We start from the raw sequence: 16,252 nt of genomic DNA on the forward strand, positions 1-16,252 counted from the left end.
GCTTTCTTAGTCGTATTTATTTCCCCAGTCACTTGGCTCAGAGAACCTACACTTGGTAGAGAAACTAAAAACACTCGGTACTAAAATGATTAAAAAATAAAACCTTCTGCCTGAGAGCAGAGAATGGCATTCCCAGTGGGTACTCCTGATAAAGAGCCACTGTTTGGTCTCATGTCTCATTTGATGCTGTGTTTCCTTTCCCGGTAGCAGCATCTGTAGCCTGAAGTTACTGCCAAGAAAGCAGAAATTCCCCACAGAGAATTTGAGAACAGCCATATTGATCCACATCCAGGCTCTGCCTCCAACAGCTGCCATTAAACTCAGGAAAACTGAGAATGGGGCAAGCTTCTGGAAAAATTCCCTAATGCTCTCCCAATCTCCAGCCTTTTTCAGTTTTCCTTGAGATTTGTACATTTAGTAACCACCAATGCAGGTCTTTTCCAAGTACTTCATCACTCTACCCTGCATGAACAGGATCCTTTGACATCCCCCTAAAGGGTTTGCAGTCTAAGGGTGTTTTTTAATTACCCACCTTCAAGTAGTTAATTGTCTCAGTGGTCTCCTGTAAAGCCCTGGGAGAGCAGCACTGTGAGCTGAAACCTGCCACTACCACAGCTGTGCAAATGAACAAGGTGAATTTAAGGCCTGTCTTGTAGTAAGTACTTAATAAATACTGGGGGGAAAAAAAAAAAGATTAATAACACTTAGTTAATTCCAAATGTTTTCCTAGCAAGCTCCTGTCAGTATTTCAAAGAGTAGAGCACTTCAGTGTGTTACTATAGCCTGGGACTGATCTTGGGGCACCTCAGCATTTGTCTACAAAGTTAAAATTTAACCACGTAAATTTCTTCTCTCATGTTTTAGAGAGCTGAGATAAAGGAAGGCTGCCCTCAGCTCCTACACCCACCTCCCCACAGACCCAGCTCTGACCCCTCAGCCCCTTGTTCACTTCACCACAGCCCCTCAGCCCCCTGTGCCCATCTCCCCATAACCCCAGCCCCTCGCTCGCCTCCCCACAGCCCCTCTGCCCCTGTGCCCACCTCCCCTCAGCCCCAGCTCCACCCCTGAGCCCCTCAGTGTCCATGTCCCCATAGCCCCTGACCCTCCCCCCCAGCCCCTCAGTCAGTGTCCATGTCCCCATAGCCCTGACCATCCACCCCAGCCCCTCGCCCACAGTCCCTCAGTCAGTGTCCATGTCCCCATAGCCCTGACCATCCACCCCAGCCCCTCGCCCACAGCCCCTCAGTCAGTGTCCATGTCCCCATAGCCACCTCCCCTCAGCCCCAGCCCCTCAGTCAGTGTCCGTGTCCCCATAGCCACTGACCCTCCGCCCCAGCCCGTCAGCCCCAGCCCCTCAGTCAGTGTCCGTGTTCCCATACCCACATACCCTCAGCCCAGCCCCTCAGTCAGTGTCCGTGTCCCCATAGCCCCTGACCCTCAGCCCCAGCCCCTCAGTCAGTGTCCGTGTCCCCATAGCCACTGACCCTCCGCCCCAGCCCCTCAGTCAGTGTCCGTGTTCCCATACCCACATACCCTCAGCCCCAGCCCCTCAGTCAGTGTCCATATCCCCACAGCCACTGACTCTCAGCCCCCGCTGAGACCCTCAGGCTGTGGGGAACAAGCGCCACCTCAACTCGACGCCCGATTGGCCGATCCCAGTCACGTGACACAGCCAGCCAATGAGGTTGCAGAGCGGCCTCTGAGGGGCCGCAATGGCGGCCATGCCCTCACTGCGTCCAGGGCTCTGCCTGAGGAGGAATAAACCCCAGTCTGTCAAAATCACACTTATTTTGTACCATTAAACTCGCACGTTGCAATTCTTACTGATAAAATAAGTGTCTGCTCACCTTAGCAGGGAACAAAGCACATGTGTAATTCATTTGTGTCTGAACTGGCCGGTCAAAATCACTCACAAAGCCATTGATTGTTTCAGTCCAAGTTTTATTTCGGCATTGAGGCTTGCTTAAAAAAATAAGAGGGGTTTTATCCCTCAGTCTTTACAACATGGAAATTAAACCAGAACTATTTAAGATGACTTTATAGGATGAGACACCACCTCTAGAGAAAGGCACTCAGAGCATTTACAGTAACAGAGCAGGCCACGCCTGTGCTCTTCACCTTTAAATTAAATTAAAACAGCAGGTAATGCACACTTGCCATCCCATTTAAAAACAACAACACAACTTTGATTATTTTTGATTAACTCTGATTCAATGAAGCCCATAATCCTTTGACATTAAAAGATGGTCTGTATTGTCCTCTCTAAAACACTGATCCAAACCATCTGCTTTTTAAAAAAGACTCCGTTTTCACAACATAGAGTTGGGAGTGAACCCAGGGAGAACCTGGAACATCCCTTTACAACCTGGTGCATCCCCTTCCACCACAGCAGCAAAGCTGCCAACTTTCCAGAGTTCTCATAGGTGATAAGAGGATTCCAGGTACACGGTCACAAGGCTTTAGGATTTCACGTGGCAATTTATTTACAGCAATTCAGCACCACCTGCTGGCACGACTTCTTTTTTAAGTCGTTTAAAAGATGTGGTGGTTTGTTTGCTTAATTGGCATCGTTTTTTTTGGTGTCTAATTTTAAACACTCCGATTTTTTCTTTTTCGACATTACATCTGAGCTGCTGCAGCTATTTCGGATTTATGTAAAATGGAGGAGGGACGTCAGCCCAGAATTAGAACATGAAATATGCAAATGGAATCAATCTAGATGAACATTATCTCCTGCCACCCTGCAAAAAGGGAGTATTTTAGTTATCAGCTCCACCAATTTCTGTATTTCATACAGCCCTTAGCACATTTAGCAGCCTTAAAAGATGACTGCCAGCATTCCTGGGAGACTTCCAACCTGTACAAACCTCTCCTTCTCCATATCCCCCAAAACCCCAATTAATTCTTCTTATTCTCTTTCTCACTGGCTGACATTCCCTGCAATCACTCCCTTCAATTTCTGGTTTTAACTGGCCAATTCCTTCGTTTTTTCCCACAGGGATTACAGTTTTAGGGGGCTTTTGCCAGATGATGATTAATATCCACTCAACCACACTCTTCTTGCTTTAAATATCAATGATGACAAAGACTTCTGGCTTTTCATCTTCACAGATCTGCATTGCTGAGTAAGTTATGGCTTTGACCTCTGTGCCCTAGGAAAGAGACACAAACCATAGAGTTTCTAAATTTTATACTTTTTATCAGTTCATAACCCCCAGTTCTTAGCACTTTCCTCAAATGCTATCCATTTTTTTCCTCCAAAAAGCTGTAACTGTATTTGTTCTGATGAATAAGGAAGTTACCATACTAATGGCCAGGCCAAACAGTGGAAAGGGAACTCTTCCCTTATTTTATATCCTCTCAATACCACAAATTCCTCCTCTTACCTCTGACAGACCATCAACATTTGCTAGGCTAAAAATGACACAGGTAAAGACATCAGATTTTGCTTCTAGCAATTCTTTAGGGAAAAAAAAAAAAAGCAGAAAAAAGCAAAAACTGACTAAGCAAAAGGCTGTACCAGTAAATGTGGAACCCAAGCACACAAACTCTGAATAAAGATTGGTTTTCTGTGTTACCAACATCACAAAAAGGAAGCCAATTGTTGAGTTTTGCTAGTGCTGAGGAAAAAAGTCATGCTTAGGCCAACAGTTTCAGGGACACATTCACAAAAAACATGCAGAAAGTGAGATCTTGAGTTCAGTGGTAGCATTCAGCCACGTTTCTGTTTTGATCTCTGGAGGTCTGATTTAAAGGACACTACACCTCCCCTCCTAAAATGGAAAAGAGGAACCACTGCCTACCTGTGGGTGTTTGTCCAAAGAAAACTCTTCTCCCCACCTGTAAAGGCAAAAACAAAAGGAGAGAGGTGGTTGTAATTTTGGTAATATTTACCAAATGTGATAATTAGTTTCAGTGATGAGCACAGAACAGTGAAAGCCTCAAAGGAAGCAGGTAAAGTCCACAATCCATTTTTAGACAATGGTTTAAGCTCACCCAATCGATCTTATTTTGAACTGCATTCGGTCGATGTGAAGCACTTTCACTTCCTGCAGAGAAAGTGGGAGGAGAAATGTGTCAGTCACACCTTCTATCTTCAGGCAGAAATTCACAGTAAATCCCACTTACAAAGGTTATTTTCTACTGTTTAGATACCTTCCACCAGCCAAGGTTGCCCCAAGCCCTATCCAACCTGGCCTTGTATTTTTTTGGTGTTCCTTTTTCCCCTAAAATCCCATTACATTCAGAGCTGGGATTATTAGGGAACAGCCTCGTGCTACAAATGGAAAAAAATGAAACCAGACCACTTACCCTGGGTATAAAAAACTCATCAGCACTGAATTTATACAGCCACTCATCCAGGAAGTGGAAGAGAAGAGACAACATGTCATGCCCTGTGTGGTTGAAGCAGAGATGTCAGGTGATTGTCTCAGCAAAAAAACATTTTTAAGAGCACCTCAGATGTACAGGAGATTCAGATTGTGATGCTTAGTTAGATTTTAATTAACTGCAGTGAGACTAAATGTAAAGATTCAGATTTTTGGTTCCTTTCTCCCTCTCATAATTCTCCATTTAAGAAGTGCAGTCCTCACCTTCTGCCTCTACCTCCACTGTATCCACAGGTTCCACGGTCCCTGTATCTGTCATGTAGCCAAACATGGCCATAACACACTGCTCAAAGGCTTCTTCCAACGTGTCTCCCCAGGCATGGAGCCTAAAAACACATGGAATAATTACTGGAATATAGTACTGGATCATAACAAAAAGAAACAGCCCCAAAGTAACTTGCAGGTGAGCAATCAGAACATGAGAATTAATGCAGAGAAGGTGAATGAGCAAAAAACACCTTCTTTTTCTGTTAGTTTGTGAGAAGAGTTTCTTGGGAGAACATGGAAAATAAATGTTTTACCAGTCAGCAAAAAGGTCTTTCCTCTTATGGCTAATTGGTGTCTATAAAAGTAAACCCCACAGAAGAAATTTCATTTAAAAGGAGGAGTTTAGAAGGAGATTTCAAAAGACATTTCCAAATAACACAAAGGCTTACTCAGAAGCACCATGGGAACATTAGAAAAGAAACCAAACATGATTCTATGGTGCCCCAAAAGCAGGAACAAAATCGACCATCAAAGCACCCAGTGAGTGACATTTCATAGCTCCACAAGGTGTTACATCTGCAAAGTGGCCTTGGCTGTTACTCCAGGCTTAAAGCAGTGTAAGAAATAATCAATTTGTCATCCAAATCCCAGCTGCCCACACTTACTGCACGTCTGCTGTGTGATCCAAATCTGAGGGGAAGCAAAAAGAAAAGGAATGATGTCACCAGAAGTATTTATAACATGAGGATTAAAGAAAAAAAAAATACATCAATACCTGATTTTCTAACAGAACATTTTTGCATTCATCTGCAGGTGTGATAAATCTGTACATTAGAAACATTTAGCACGGGTGGGATTTTGGATTATTTCTGCCAAGCAGCAAAAAAACCCCTGTTTAATGTGATTATGTCAGTGCAGGGTTTGGCTGTTGTAACCCAACAGGCTTCCACAAGTTAACTCCAATAAAAAGAAACGTGAACCAGGAGTAAAGAGTTTATGCTGAAGTTTGCAGGACTAGAAGTTATTCATGCAGAGGATGAGATTTGCAAATATTTCCAGCTCAGTGAGGAAATCTACCTGTCCACACCCAAAAGCAGCCATTATGCAAAGAGAAGAATTTAAAACATAGGATGTAATATAAAACAGAAGGCAAACTTTACTCATGAAGCATGATTAACATGCCAAGCATGTATCCAGTTTTACATGAACCTCATTTATATTTATTCAGAGGAATGAAAGAAATGCAAAGTTACAGCAGAACTAAGTTGGGATGTGAAATAAATGCCACACCATGATCACTTCAACTGAAAAAAATTCTTCTGGTGCTGTTTAGAGAGTTCACACACTATTAAAGGGCTCTGAACAACAGTCTCTAAAGCAAACAAATTCCTTTGGATGTAAAAGAAGGATAAAACCTCTTCCAGCTATGGCTCTTGTGATATGTCACCGTATTTCTGCACTTCTATCAAATAAAGATCTGAACAGGCCCTAAAAATATAAATTCTAACAGAGGTAACAGACACAGTCCCTCCAGACAGACACTGGTAATATGGAAAACAGGCAGGGAATGGTCTCCTGCCTTAAGCTGGCCCTTGGGCTGCCACCCACATCCTCTTAGGAGACATTCCAGGGGTGGGGAAAGGCAGAGATAATCACCTTTAGTAAAAACACCACACACAAGACCAGTACACTTTTGAATGTCTCTTCCTACATGAGAGGTAGAAAAATGGGTTGCCTTGCTAAGAAAGGGCTCAGAAGAGCAAAAGTTTTCAAGGTGAGACTTAATTTATTCTCATCATGATTTTTTTCAGTGCCCATAACAAGAAAAGCACGATGAAGACAATTGGTTTCTCATTTCTGTATTTCCTGTCATCGTCCTTGCCCTCACAACTGCACTGTCACACCCACGCTGCATCAGGATAATATAAAAGAATATTAAAAATACTCACATTCATATTTCTTACAGAGAGGGGGGTACTTGGCTTTCACAGCCTTCTGCTCCTCGGTCAGGTTGTAATCCCTGTCCTCGGCTGCCATCGCTGAGGGCTCTGCAAGAATCCCTCACTTCCTGGTGCTGGGGAAGATCCAGGAATTCTCCCTCACTTTCTGCTGCTGGGGAAACACGGCCACGGAGTGTTCAACCTGTGGAGAACACGGAGAATTCCTCTTGAGTGCTAAATTCGGGTGATTTCAGTCGTCTGGTGTCAAACCAGGGGGGAGATGGGGAAGCTGGGAGTTCAATCCCACAGCCACGAGCTGATGTTTGCTCAGCCAGCAGAGCCAAGGGAAGACATTCCCTAAGGAAATTGTGGACTTTGGCCTTTTCTGGGAGGAATGATGTTTCTTCCTCCTTGTTGTGTACACTGAGCATTCCATTCGTTCACAAATAATAAAATACAGCCCTGATGGAAACAGCTGTGAAGTGAATTAAACTTCCACGCTTTAGGTTAACTTCTAATTAATTTTTCTAATTTTTAAGGGTGCTCAGCCCATTGTACATCACACACCTGAAATGCCATTGCGCCCAAAAACCCCTGGTATGACCTTACAGAGGATTTTTCTTCAGGAAAAAAAGGGAAGTCGTGTTCTCTTAGGACAAGGATTACATTTAAACCTCCAGACCTAGAAGCACGTGCGTGGCAAATCCAGCTGTCACCCAAGTGCAAAGGGTTTCCTGCGTTCCTTTTCTGGCAGTTTTTAAAAATAAAACCAACCAAAAAAAAAACCCTAAAGAACTGTATCAACTGCCCAATTTAAAAGTCAGATTCTCAGACCTGATCTCAGTAGTTGCTGCTTTCCTGTTCATTTGTAAATCCAACAGACACGAACTGAAAAACCTGATTAACTTCAGGCTAATTAATTCTCCTCTCCAGATTTCCAGACATCATAACCATTCTTTAATATTTTTGTGCATCATAAGATTTATCCACAGCTGAGCCCAACACTTCCACAAACAATGCAAATAATTTACAGGTATCCCATACCTTTTACACAGGAGTTAATTCTTACTCCAAAGCTTAAAATCAAGACATAGGATATCCAGTTTGTAATTCCAGGTAAATATCAGGTGCTTTGCAAGGAGAAGTCTGAAACTGAGAAGTCGGGGTATCTCTTGAGGAATAAACCCAGATATTGATTTGATATTTGATTTTAAACCTGTTAAGCCTCAGCTGTGGATAGTCAGGTCCCGGGTTACCCTCAGCAGTCAACCAGAACCAGCAAATATTACATCTCTGAAACTCACCGCGACACTGAATTGTGGAAAAAGGGAATATATTTATGATTATTGAGAATTAATAACATGCCGAGGATACCCGATGGTGTCCGGGCGGCCCTGGAAGGAGGCCTCGGCCCACACACGCACCGGTCCGGTCCAGTCCCGCCCCGACACGCTCTGCCCACAGCTGTGACGACTGGAGGGAGCCGTAGCCACGGTTCTTCCCAATCGGGGACCGGGAGCGAGGAGCAGGAACCGAGACCGGGCCCCGAACACGCCGCCCCTCAGCGCGGGACGCGGCCCCTTTAAGGGCGCGCTGGGGACGCTCCGGAAAATGGCGGGGCTCCCAGGGGGAGGCCGCCCACGTGACCGTCGCGCGCGCTCCCGTCCCCGCCCCCTTGCCCTTCGTTGATTGGCCGGCGCCTCCCGGCGGCGGGCGCTGATTGGCCGGCGTTGGCGCGCGAAGGGGTGCGCGGCGCCGGGAGCCGCACGCAGCGGGGGCAGGAAACAATAGACGGAGCCGCGGCCGGAGGGGTCGGAGCAGCGAGCGCAGGAACCGCCCGCCCGCCTCGCCCAGCCCGCCCCGCCTCGCGCCCCGCGGCCGCCGCGCTCCCCCCGCCCCGCCATGGCGGACAAGGAAGGTAAAGGCTCCGTATGGGCGGCGCGGCCTCCGCCTTGAGGCGCGGGGTGCCCCCCGCCCCCCCCGTTACGGCGTGAGGGGAGCGGGGCGGTGCCGCCAGGGGGCGCGCGGGGGCGGGGCCTGAGGGGGCCCCCTCAGTAATGGCCGCCGCCGCCTCCCCGCGCCCGCGGCACCGACCGGGGAGAGCGGCCCGGGCCGGGACCCTCTGCCCGCCCCCTGCGCCCCGAGGAGGGGGTTTGTGGGGCCGGGAGGGCCGGGCCGTGCCCTGCGAGGGGGGCGGGCAGACAAAGAGGTGTCGCCGGCCGCTGCCGCGCGCCCTGAGGGTGCCCCGGTTCTGCGGGGGTGTCTCGGTTTCATGGGTGAGCTCCCGTTCCGCGGGGATTCCCCCCTTCCGTAGGCGACCTCCGGTTCCTTTGGGGTGCCCCCGTTCCGTCGAGATGCCCTCGGTTCCGAGGGGATGAGCCCCGGTTGCAGGGGGGTGTTCCCGTTCTGCGGGTGAGCTCCCCGGGTCTGCCCGTCGCCTTCTCCTCTACAGCGGAGGCTGGTGGCAGATGGGCTGAGAAAGCGTTTGAGAGCGACAAGGCAGCAGAAGGAGCCTTGGAAAACTGGATTTTGGGAACAAGTAGTTCAAGGCTGCACCCAGACCGGTCTGTTTAAGAGCAGTTGCTGGATCTCCTGCATTTAAACATCGTTACAAGTCTGGGGTTTGCCTCTCTGTGCACTAGGTCTCAGAATTTTATTGTGCTGCTGTAACAACATCAGCAAATCATCCCAGAATGGATTGAGCTGGAAGGGACATTAAAGCTCATCCCATTCCACCTCTGCTATGGGCAGGGACACCTTCCACTATCCCAGGTTGCTCCAAGCCCTGTCCAGTCTGCCCTGGGATGAAATTTGCCATAGTTTATATTCGTTCCCAGCCATATATCCAGAAAAAAAAGGATTAACAAGTGCAACAGGAGATTTTTAACCATTTGGTAACTGCTCCAATAGAGCATCCAGCAGCAGACCAAGGTGTGATTGATGTAGTTGACTCTAATCCACTGCGTGCCCACGACGCTGTGTGTCTGTAAATACTTTTATAAATAATTAATTGTATGTATTTTTTTTTTAAAAACCCACTTCAGCAGCCTTTGATGATGCGGTGGAAGAGCGTGTGATCAATGAGGAATATAAAATATGGAAAAAGAATACCCCCTTCCTGTATGATTTGGTGATGACCCATGCCCTGGAGTGGCCCAGCTTGACTGCTCAGTGGCTTCCTGATGTCACAAGGTAAAGGGATCCTTCTGCTCTCCTTTTAAAGTGGAATAAACAGCAAATCCAGGATTGTGCTGAGAGACTTTTAGGTTGAGATCACAGAATCCCAAACTCGTTGGGTTGGAAGGGACCTTAAAGTCCATCCAGTGCCACCTCCCACTGCCCCAGGCTGCTCCAAGCCCCAGTATCCAACCTGGCCTTGGACACTGCCAGGGATCAAGGGGCAGCCACAGCTTCTCCTGTGTCAGGCCCTCACCATCCTCACAGGGAAGCAATTTTGTGATTCCTGTTTTGTTTCTCTTCCCCTGTAGACCTGAAGGCAAAGATTTCAGCATCCACAGGTTAGTGCTGGGCACCCACACCTCAGATGAACAGAACCACCTGGTGATTGCCAGTGTGCAGCTGCCCAACGACGATGCACAGTTTGATGCTTCTCACTATGACAGTGAGAAAGGAGGTAAGAGCCCAAAAAGGGGGATTTTAACCATTTTTCCCCTTCCTTTCTCAATAGAAAATTTGTCTTTTCCTAAAGTTCAGGCAGCAAAGCTCAGATTTTACTTCTAAACAAATTTATTTCTAAGTGGTGCCTCCTTAATAGAGAAATACTCTGTTTCTTGAATGTCTTAATAATCTAATGATGAAAACAGAAGGGGCAGGTTAATTGCAAAAATATTTATGTGGGAAAACCTCTCGCTTCCCTGTTTCTCAGGAACTGACATTGAATCCCATGCAGTGCTTTTTATTGGTATTTTTGTTACCACATCTGCATTATATAAAGTCATGCAAAAAAATTTTACATATGCTCATGTGAAATATTTTTATTTCAGAGGAGTGTAACATTTCAAACATTCTTCATTTGTCTTGAGTCCTGCTGCCTGACTGTTGTGCCAGCCCCTCTGGGGTGAAATTGTATTTTATTCAGTGAATCAGACTTAAATCTGATGATTTTGTAACCTTTGTGGCTGTCCCAAGTTAGGCATTCCTCCTGTTTGCTTGGCTGAATCAATCTTTCCACCTGGTGAAAGTCCTTAATGATCCAATGTTTGCTCTTCTTTTCACTGGAAGCCTGGATTGTGCAATGAGTATTTTGATCTTTGGGCTTCTTAAAGTTATTTATAAACATGGGGTTGTCTAATAAATACTTGTTTCTATTCTATTTTAGTATTTCTCAAAAATATATACTCCAATTTTAAGATAATCCCAAACCCATTCTTTTTGCCAAAATTGTGCGGTTTTATGAATTATCAGGTTACTTTATATATAAAGATAAGGGAGCTTCAGCAAATTGTGTCACAGTCCTAAAATTGCAATTTGTTTTTACCACAACTTTGTCTGTTCTGAGAGCCTGATAGCAAACCTTGAATCAACTCTTTGTGCCTTGTTCTGAAACTGGCTTATTATTCACAACTCCTGCTTTCTTATTCCTAGAGTTTGGAGGCTTTGGCTCAGTAAGTGGAAAAATTGAAATTGAAATCAAGATAAACCACGAGGGAGAGGTGAACAGAGCCCGTTACATGCCCCAGAACCCCTGCATCATCGCCACCAAGACTCCCTCCAGTGATGTCCTGGTCTTTGATTACACCAAACACCCCTCCAAACCAGGTGTGTGCCTCAGAGAGCAGCCACTCATTCCCTAAGGGTGAAAAAGAGGTGAAAAAATGGTGTGGATTACCCCTTATTTGGGATTTTAGGGCCGAGTGGGTGTTTGTGTATGATGTTATTTTGTATGGAGTTTAAACAGATGTATCCAAATGTATCCATGGAAAAGGAAACCTTTTCCTGCGCTTTCACTGCTTGTTCTGTCATCTCACTGTCAGGTATTTGAGGTTTTTTTGGAAATGGATTGTTTGGAAACTATGATTGATTTGGTGGGTAGCTGAGCTGTTCCCTTGATATCCTGTAAATATATTAAGTCATTTACCTACGAACTCATCGAGATTGTTTAAAGTAACTCCTTTTGCCACTTGTGAGGAGCATCAGAAGTGCCTTCCTCACTTCAAAAGGACAGTTTGGAGAAGATGAGAGAAAGAGAAATATTCCACCTTATATTTCTGGGTGTTCAGGAGGAGTTTTTTGAGCAGTAACAGCTGAGCTGCTGTTTCTCCACGCAGCTGGACCAGGCAACTCGAGCCAAAGCATGGAGGTGGCTACTGGGCTAAAAGTAAACTTAATGCCAGGTATTGCAGGATGTGCTGGAAATGATTCCAGGCACTGGAATTCTCACCTTGCCTCCTTCCAGATCCTTCTGGAGAGTGCAACCCGGACCTGCGTCTCCGTGGGCACCAGAAGGAGGGGTATGGACTGTCCTGGAACCCAAACCTCAGTGGGCATTTGCTGAGTGCTTCTGATGATCATGTGAGTATTTGGAGCACAGCTGGGTTAAACCTGCGCTTGGTGTGCCTTGGGAAGGGCAAAAGCACCCTGGGGTTGAGGGGGAGGAGGGAAAGAGAGTGGTTAAAGATGTCATTTTTTACATTTTTGTTGTTTTAAAGACCATTTGCTTGTGGGATATCAGCGCTGTTCCCAAAGAAGGCAAAGTGGTGGATGCCAAGACCATCTTCACAGGACACACAGCAGTGGTGGAAGATGTATCCTGGCACCTGCTCCATGAATCCCTCTTTGGATCCGTTGCTGATGATCAGAAGCTCATGATGTAAGTGGGGGAATCCCTTCACAAACTGCTTCTGCCCCTCAGGCTTTGTCATCTCCATAATCCCTCGGTGAAATGGGATATAAAGCTTTGTTTTAATTCCATGTTTTCCCCTCCCAGCTGGGACACCCGGTCAAACAACACCTCCAAACCCAGTCATTCCGTGGATGCTCACACAGCTGAAGTGAACTGCCTCTCCTTCAATCCCTACAGTGAGTTTATCCTGGCCACAGGATCAGCTGATAAGGTACTTCTGCCTTGATCTTGGAACATCCTTGCTCAGTTTCTGGGGTGGATGTACATGTTGGTTACTTCAACAAAATATTTTATTTTTTTTTCCTAGACTGTTGCTCTATGGGACTTGAGAAACCTAAAACTGAAGCTGCACTCCTTTGAATCACATAAAGATGAAATATTTCAGGTATAAAACCAGTCTTTATCTTTTATCCTCACAGGCTTAGTTCTACTCAGCAGTCTGGGAAAGAAAACCAGTCTTTTCCACAACGTTTTTGCACTTTAAAACTCGTATTTTATTCTCTCACCTGCTTATACTTTTCTGGGTGGTGTTGTGGAGCTGCAGAGCTCCAGTACAGAAAGAGTGTCCAGAAAGGGATCAGGGAAATGCTCTGGAGCTTTAACCACAGCAGAAGGATGAAATGGTAGCAGTGCAGAGTCCATTAAATTATTCATGGCAGCAGATTGAAGCAGGAGGCCCAGGGAAATGGCTGCAGTGTTTCCACCTCCTCAACCTGCTCCTGCAGGAAGGTTTAACACCCTCTGACAAAAGATAATTGCTGGTTTTGCTGCTATAAGTAGAGAATGTTCACATCATAGGCAGCACCTGCTTAGCAGATTAAATATTTCCATCACCAACTCGTGCCTTAATCAGAGGAAAAATATGTAGAGTTTTTTTTGGTGGAGGGATTATCATTTCAGACTGTGTTATGTCTAAATAAAATTACAGAATCCTGAAATGCCACGTTGGTGTGCAGAATTCAGTGTTCTTTCCTAATCCTGTGATCCTATTAGGTGGTGTGTTCTGGAGAGCTTTATCTCTAGCAGAAGCAGTAAATGTGAGCTTTTGGGCAGTTAAGCTTAATTACAGTGATTTCTTTTCATGTGAGAGCTGTGCCTAGTGCTCAAGGAATCCGTGGGTTCTATTTGTGCAATCCTTGTTAAGATAAGGAGCAGCCAATACCCTTGGGAGCTGTTTCCACTTGGAAACACGTGGGCTTTGCTAGAGGAAAAATTCCAGGTGGCACTTTTTTGGTGAAATGTCTTTTTTTTGTGTGTGTGAATATATACAAACTGCTTCCTGTGATAAATGTTATTTGCATATATTTGTGTTGTTATCAATTTGAATTCTTGTAGAGCTTCCAGGGTACAAAATGAAGTGTTGGGAATGTCCTGTTCCAGCTTCTCTAAACTCACTTTTAAATTTATCCCTGTCTGCAGGTTCAGTGGTCTCCCCATAATGAAACCATCCTGGCCTCCAGTGGCACGGACCGCAGGCTAAATGTTTGGGACTTGAGGTAAATCCCAAATTCCTCAGGTTTTCCCCACAAAATATTATTGATTAATTGCATCACACTTCACGAAAACAAAACAACCACCCCCACCTTTTCTTTTTTTTCTGCAGTAAAATTGGAGAGGAGCAATCCCCTGAGGATGCTGAGGATGGTCCCCCAGAGCTGTTGGTGAGTCTTTTCACTCTCATGAATGATTTTAACCTATTACTCACCCTGCAATGCAAATCTCAAACCATTCCCCTTTTTGTTTCCCCAATCCTAGTTTATCCATGGGGGTCATACTGCAAAGATCTCGGATTTCTCCTGGAATCCCAATGAGCCCTGGGTCATTTGTTCTGTATCAGAAGATAATATCATGCAAGTCTGGCAAATGGTGAGTTGCTTGGGAAGGTGCAGGAAGTGGCAGGTGGGAGATGGTGTTGAAATTCCTGGATTTCAGCATTCCTGCTTTTATTTACAGCCCTCAGAATTACCCAGTTTGTAGCACTGCTGAAATCTCAAAGGGGCAGTGAAATCCCCTTTAGCTTTGGCCAGAACAATGGTTTCCAAATACTCAGGACATGTTTTGTGTTTATAAAAAAGAAGTGCTGGTGCAGAAGGAAAGTTTTCCCTTCTGTCTTTGAATGAAAACAGTGTGTGAGAACCAAGGATGAAGTTGAGGTTTCTGTAGTTATTCTCTGTAAGAATATTTGAGATTTCATTCTCCAAAGATGAAAAGGGTGCTGATGAACAGGAACAATTTGCTGGCCCCTACATTCCCAGCTGTTGAAGGTTTTGGAAAACAATTTTGACCTTTGACAAGACCATTTGCCTATTTTTTTTTTTTGTTTGTTTATCTCTAAATTTTGTTCTTGGCAGCTTTCTTGTGTAGTTCTTTTAGAAAGTGCTGTTGAGTAGAGGATCTACAAAATAAATACTTGAAACACTTTTGTAAGTCTTGCAGTGGACTCTCCTTTAGCAGATTCCTATTTACAGGACGCTTAGGAAGTTTTTCGAGACTTGGCTTTTATGGATAAGGTTGTTTGTGTTGCTGCTTTAATGTTAATGGGATCAGGGATGGGTGATCCAGCAAATAAAAAATTACCAGGACTTTCTGAGGTGTTCTGGCAGGTGGAATCCTGTCCAAAGGGGTAGGAAATGCTTCTTCAGTCCCTCCATCCCTGTCTTGCAGGCAGAGAACATCTACAACGATGAAGATCCCGAAGGAAGCGTGGATCCAGAAGGTCAAGGATCCTAGATGACAACTTTTCCCTATTTTTAGTCTTTCTCCTTCTCTTTCCCTCTCAACCCTGATATTGACTTAACACTGGTTTTGAGACACACGTAGACTTTGTGTTCAGCCATCCTCCTGTAGATCCCATCACAGGTTTTTCCACCCAGACACTGAGAACCCACCACCCCAAAAACAAAAGGGCTCAGCCCCCTCAGCCAGGTCCCTGCTGTGGCTCCTTGGCCAGAATTCCTACAGCAGCCTCCTTTATTGCTCTGGCTGTCCCATTTTCACTGCCTTCATCGCAGAGCAAGCTTGGGATTGGGGTTTTTTCTCTCTCTTTTGCTTGCTCCAGCCACAGGCTTTTGCCTAATTTAAACAAAAGTTGCATTGGCAGAGCTGCCCGAGTGGGCTTGAGCCAACAGAGATGATCCAAGTGTTAATCCCCCCACAGCTCAGAAATGGTGTGGAAGGCCTTGTCCTCCTCAGTACAACTCAGAAGCCTTGGAATTCCTTCAGTTATCTGTACCTTGTGGCTTTTCCTGCCTTTGCAGATACAAGACTTGCAAGTTCTGACTTGAACTGAAATTTCTCTTTATTTTTTTGTCTCTCCTGGCAATTCTGGGTTTTTCATTCCTTCCTTCCTTCCCCTTTCCTCCCTCCTGCTGGGCGCCAGCGGTTTGGATTCGTTAGCTATTCCTGCAGAGCCTCCTTCACCTCCCATGTTTTTTGCTCTATTGTGTGTTTCTTGAGCTGTGTTTTCACATAATGTTTCTTTCCTTTCTGTGAAATGGTTTTTAAAACTTGGGGGAGCCCTCAAGTTGTAAAAGGTGTTTGTTTGTACCAACGGATGACCCCGGTGCCCTCAACAGCCTTGGCAGCTGGTGGAAAACAAATGAAACGTGGATGAGCTACTTTTTTTAGGAGTTAGTCCTTGACCACAAGGTCCTGCACGTCTTCCACTCGGGTGTCCAGTGCCACCAGCAGCCTGTTACTCTCCATCTCCTCATGACTAATTGCGTGTAAGTCCTTCAGTTGGAATAAAGTTTTTCTACGTAAACGCTGCGAAATTTGGGGAGTTTTGTGCTGTTTCTGCATTTACTGCTTTGCTGAGGGTATTTACCTGTTCAGGGAGCTGAATGTCGTTTCTA

General features: G+C 45.6%; 2 protein-coding genes across 7 annotated transcripts; one reads left to right on the plus strand and one right to left on the minus strand.

The window, feature by feature from the left end:
* Positions 1 to 1,924: 1,924 nt before the first annotated feature.
* ZBTB8OS (zinc finger and BTB domain containing 8 opposite strand) lies at positions 1,925 to 8,163 on the minus strand. 4 transcript variants are annotated; one of them, XM_048327311.1, is made up of 8 exons: positions 7,960 to 8,163; positions 6,545 to 6,737; positions 5,261 to 5,285; positions 4,593 to 4,714; positions 4,312 to 4,394; positions 3,997 to 4,049; positions 3,804 to 3,840; positions 1,925 to 3,152 (listed from the first exon to the last, which is right to left on the minus strand). In XM_048327311.1, the coding sequence occupies exons 2-8, from the start codon at positions 6,630 to 6,632 to the stop codon at positions 3,066 to 3,068; spliced, it is 495 nt and encodes a 164-aa protein (XP_048183268.1). In that variant the 5' UTR covers positions 6,633 to 6,737; positions 7,960 to 8,163; the 3' UTR covers positions 1,925 to 3,065. The 4 variants fall into 4 exon arrangements, with proteins under 4 accessions (XP_048183268.1, XP_048183267.1, XP_048183266.1 ...); XM_048327310.1 differs by having other exon boundaries at positions 7,910 to 8,163; XM_048327309.1 differs by having other exon boundaries at positions 7,840 to 8,163.
* Positions 8,164 to 8,347: 184 nt separating this feature from the next.
* On the plus strand, positions 8,348 to 16,171 carry RBBP4 (RB binding protein 4, chromatin remodeling factor). 3 transcript variants are annotated; one of them, XM_048327169.1, is made up of 12 exons: positions 8,348 to 8,453; positions 9,580 to 9,727; positions 10,024 to 10,169; positions 11,141 to 11,314; positions 11,952 to 12,067; positions 12,205 to 12,365; positions 12,483 to 12,609; positions 12,706 to 12,783; positions 13,818 to 13,894; positions 14,002 to 14,059; positions 14,154 to 14,264; positions 15,063 to 16,171. In XM_048327169.1, exons 1-12 carry the CDS (start codon positions 8,438 to 8,440, stop codon positions 15,126 to 15,128), a joined length of 1,278 nt encoding a protein of 425 aa, XP_048183126.1. In that variant the 5' UTR covers positions 8,348 to 8,437; the 3' UTR covers positions 15,129 to 16,171. The 3 variants fall into 3 exon arrangements, with proteins under 3 accessions (XP_048183126.1, XP_048183127.1, XP_048183128.1); XM_048327170.1 differs by having other exon boundaries at positions 8,360 to 8,453; positions 9,583 to 9,727; XM_048327171.1 differs by lacking the exon at positions 8,348 to 8,453 and adding an exon at positions 8,706 to 8,811.
* The last annotated feature ends 81 nt before the right edge of the window (positions 16,172 to 16,252 follow it).

This window comes from Corvus hawaiiensis, chromosome 23, assembly GCF_020740725.1.
Source record: "Corvus hawaiiensis isolate bCorHaw1 chromosome 23, bCorHaw1.pri.cur, whole genome shotgun sequence".
Classification (NCBI taxonomy): domain Eukaryota; kingdom Metazoa; phylum Chordata; class Aves; order Passeriformes; family Corvidae; genus Corvus; species Corvus hawaiiensis.

Bases quoted from the DNA above. Each gene is read 5' to 3' on its own strand.
- ZBTB8OS (XM_048327311.1), bottom strand. From the start codon at position 6,632: ATGGCAGCCGAGGACAGGGATTACAACCTGACCGAGGAGCAGAAGGCT. The intron at 4,050-4,311 runs GTAAGTGGTCTG...CTTTCTCTGCAG, and splicing joins ATGAGTTTTTTATACCCAGG to GAAGTGAAAGTGCTTCACAT. The intron at 3,841-3,996 runs GTGAGCTTAAAC...TTGCCTTTACAG, and splicing joins TTCAAAATAAGATCGATTGG to GTGGGGAGAAGAGTTTTCTT.
- RBBP4 (XM_048327169.1), top strand. The intron at 9,728-10,023 runs GTAAAGGGATCC...CTTCCCCTGTAG, and splicing joins TGGCTTCCTGATGTCACAAG to ACCTGAAGGCAAAGATTTCA. The intron at 13,895-14,001 runs GTAAATCCCAAA...TTTTTTCTGCAG, and splicing joins CTAAATGTTTGGGACTTGAG to TAAAATTGGAGAGGAGCAAT.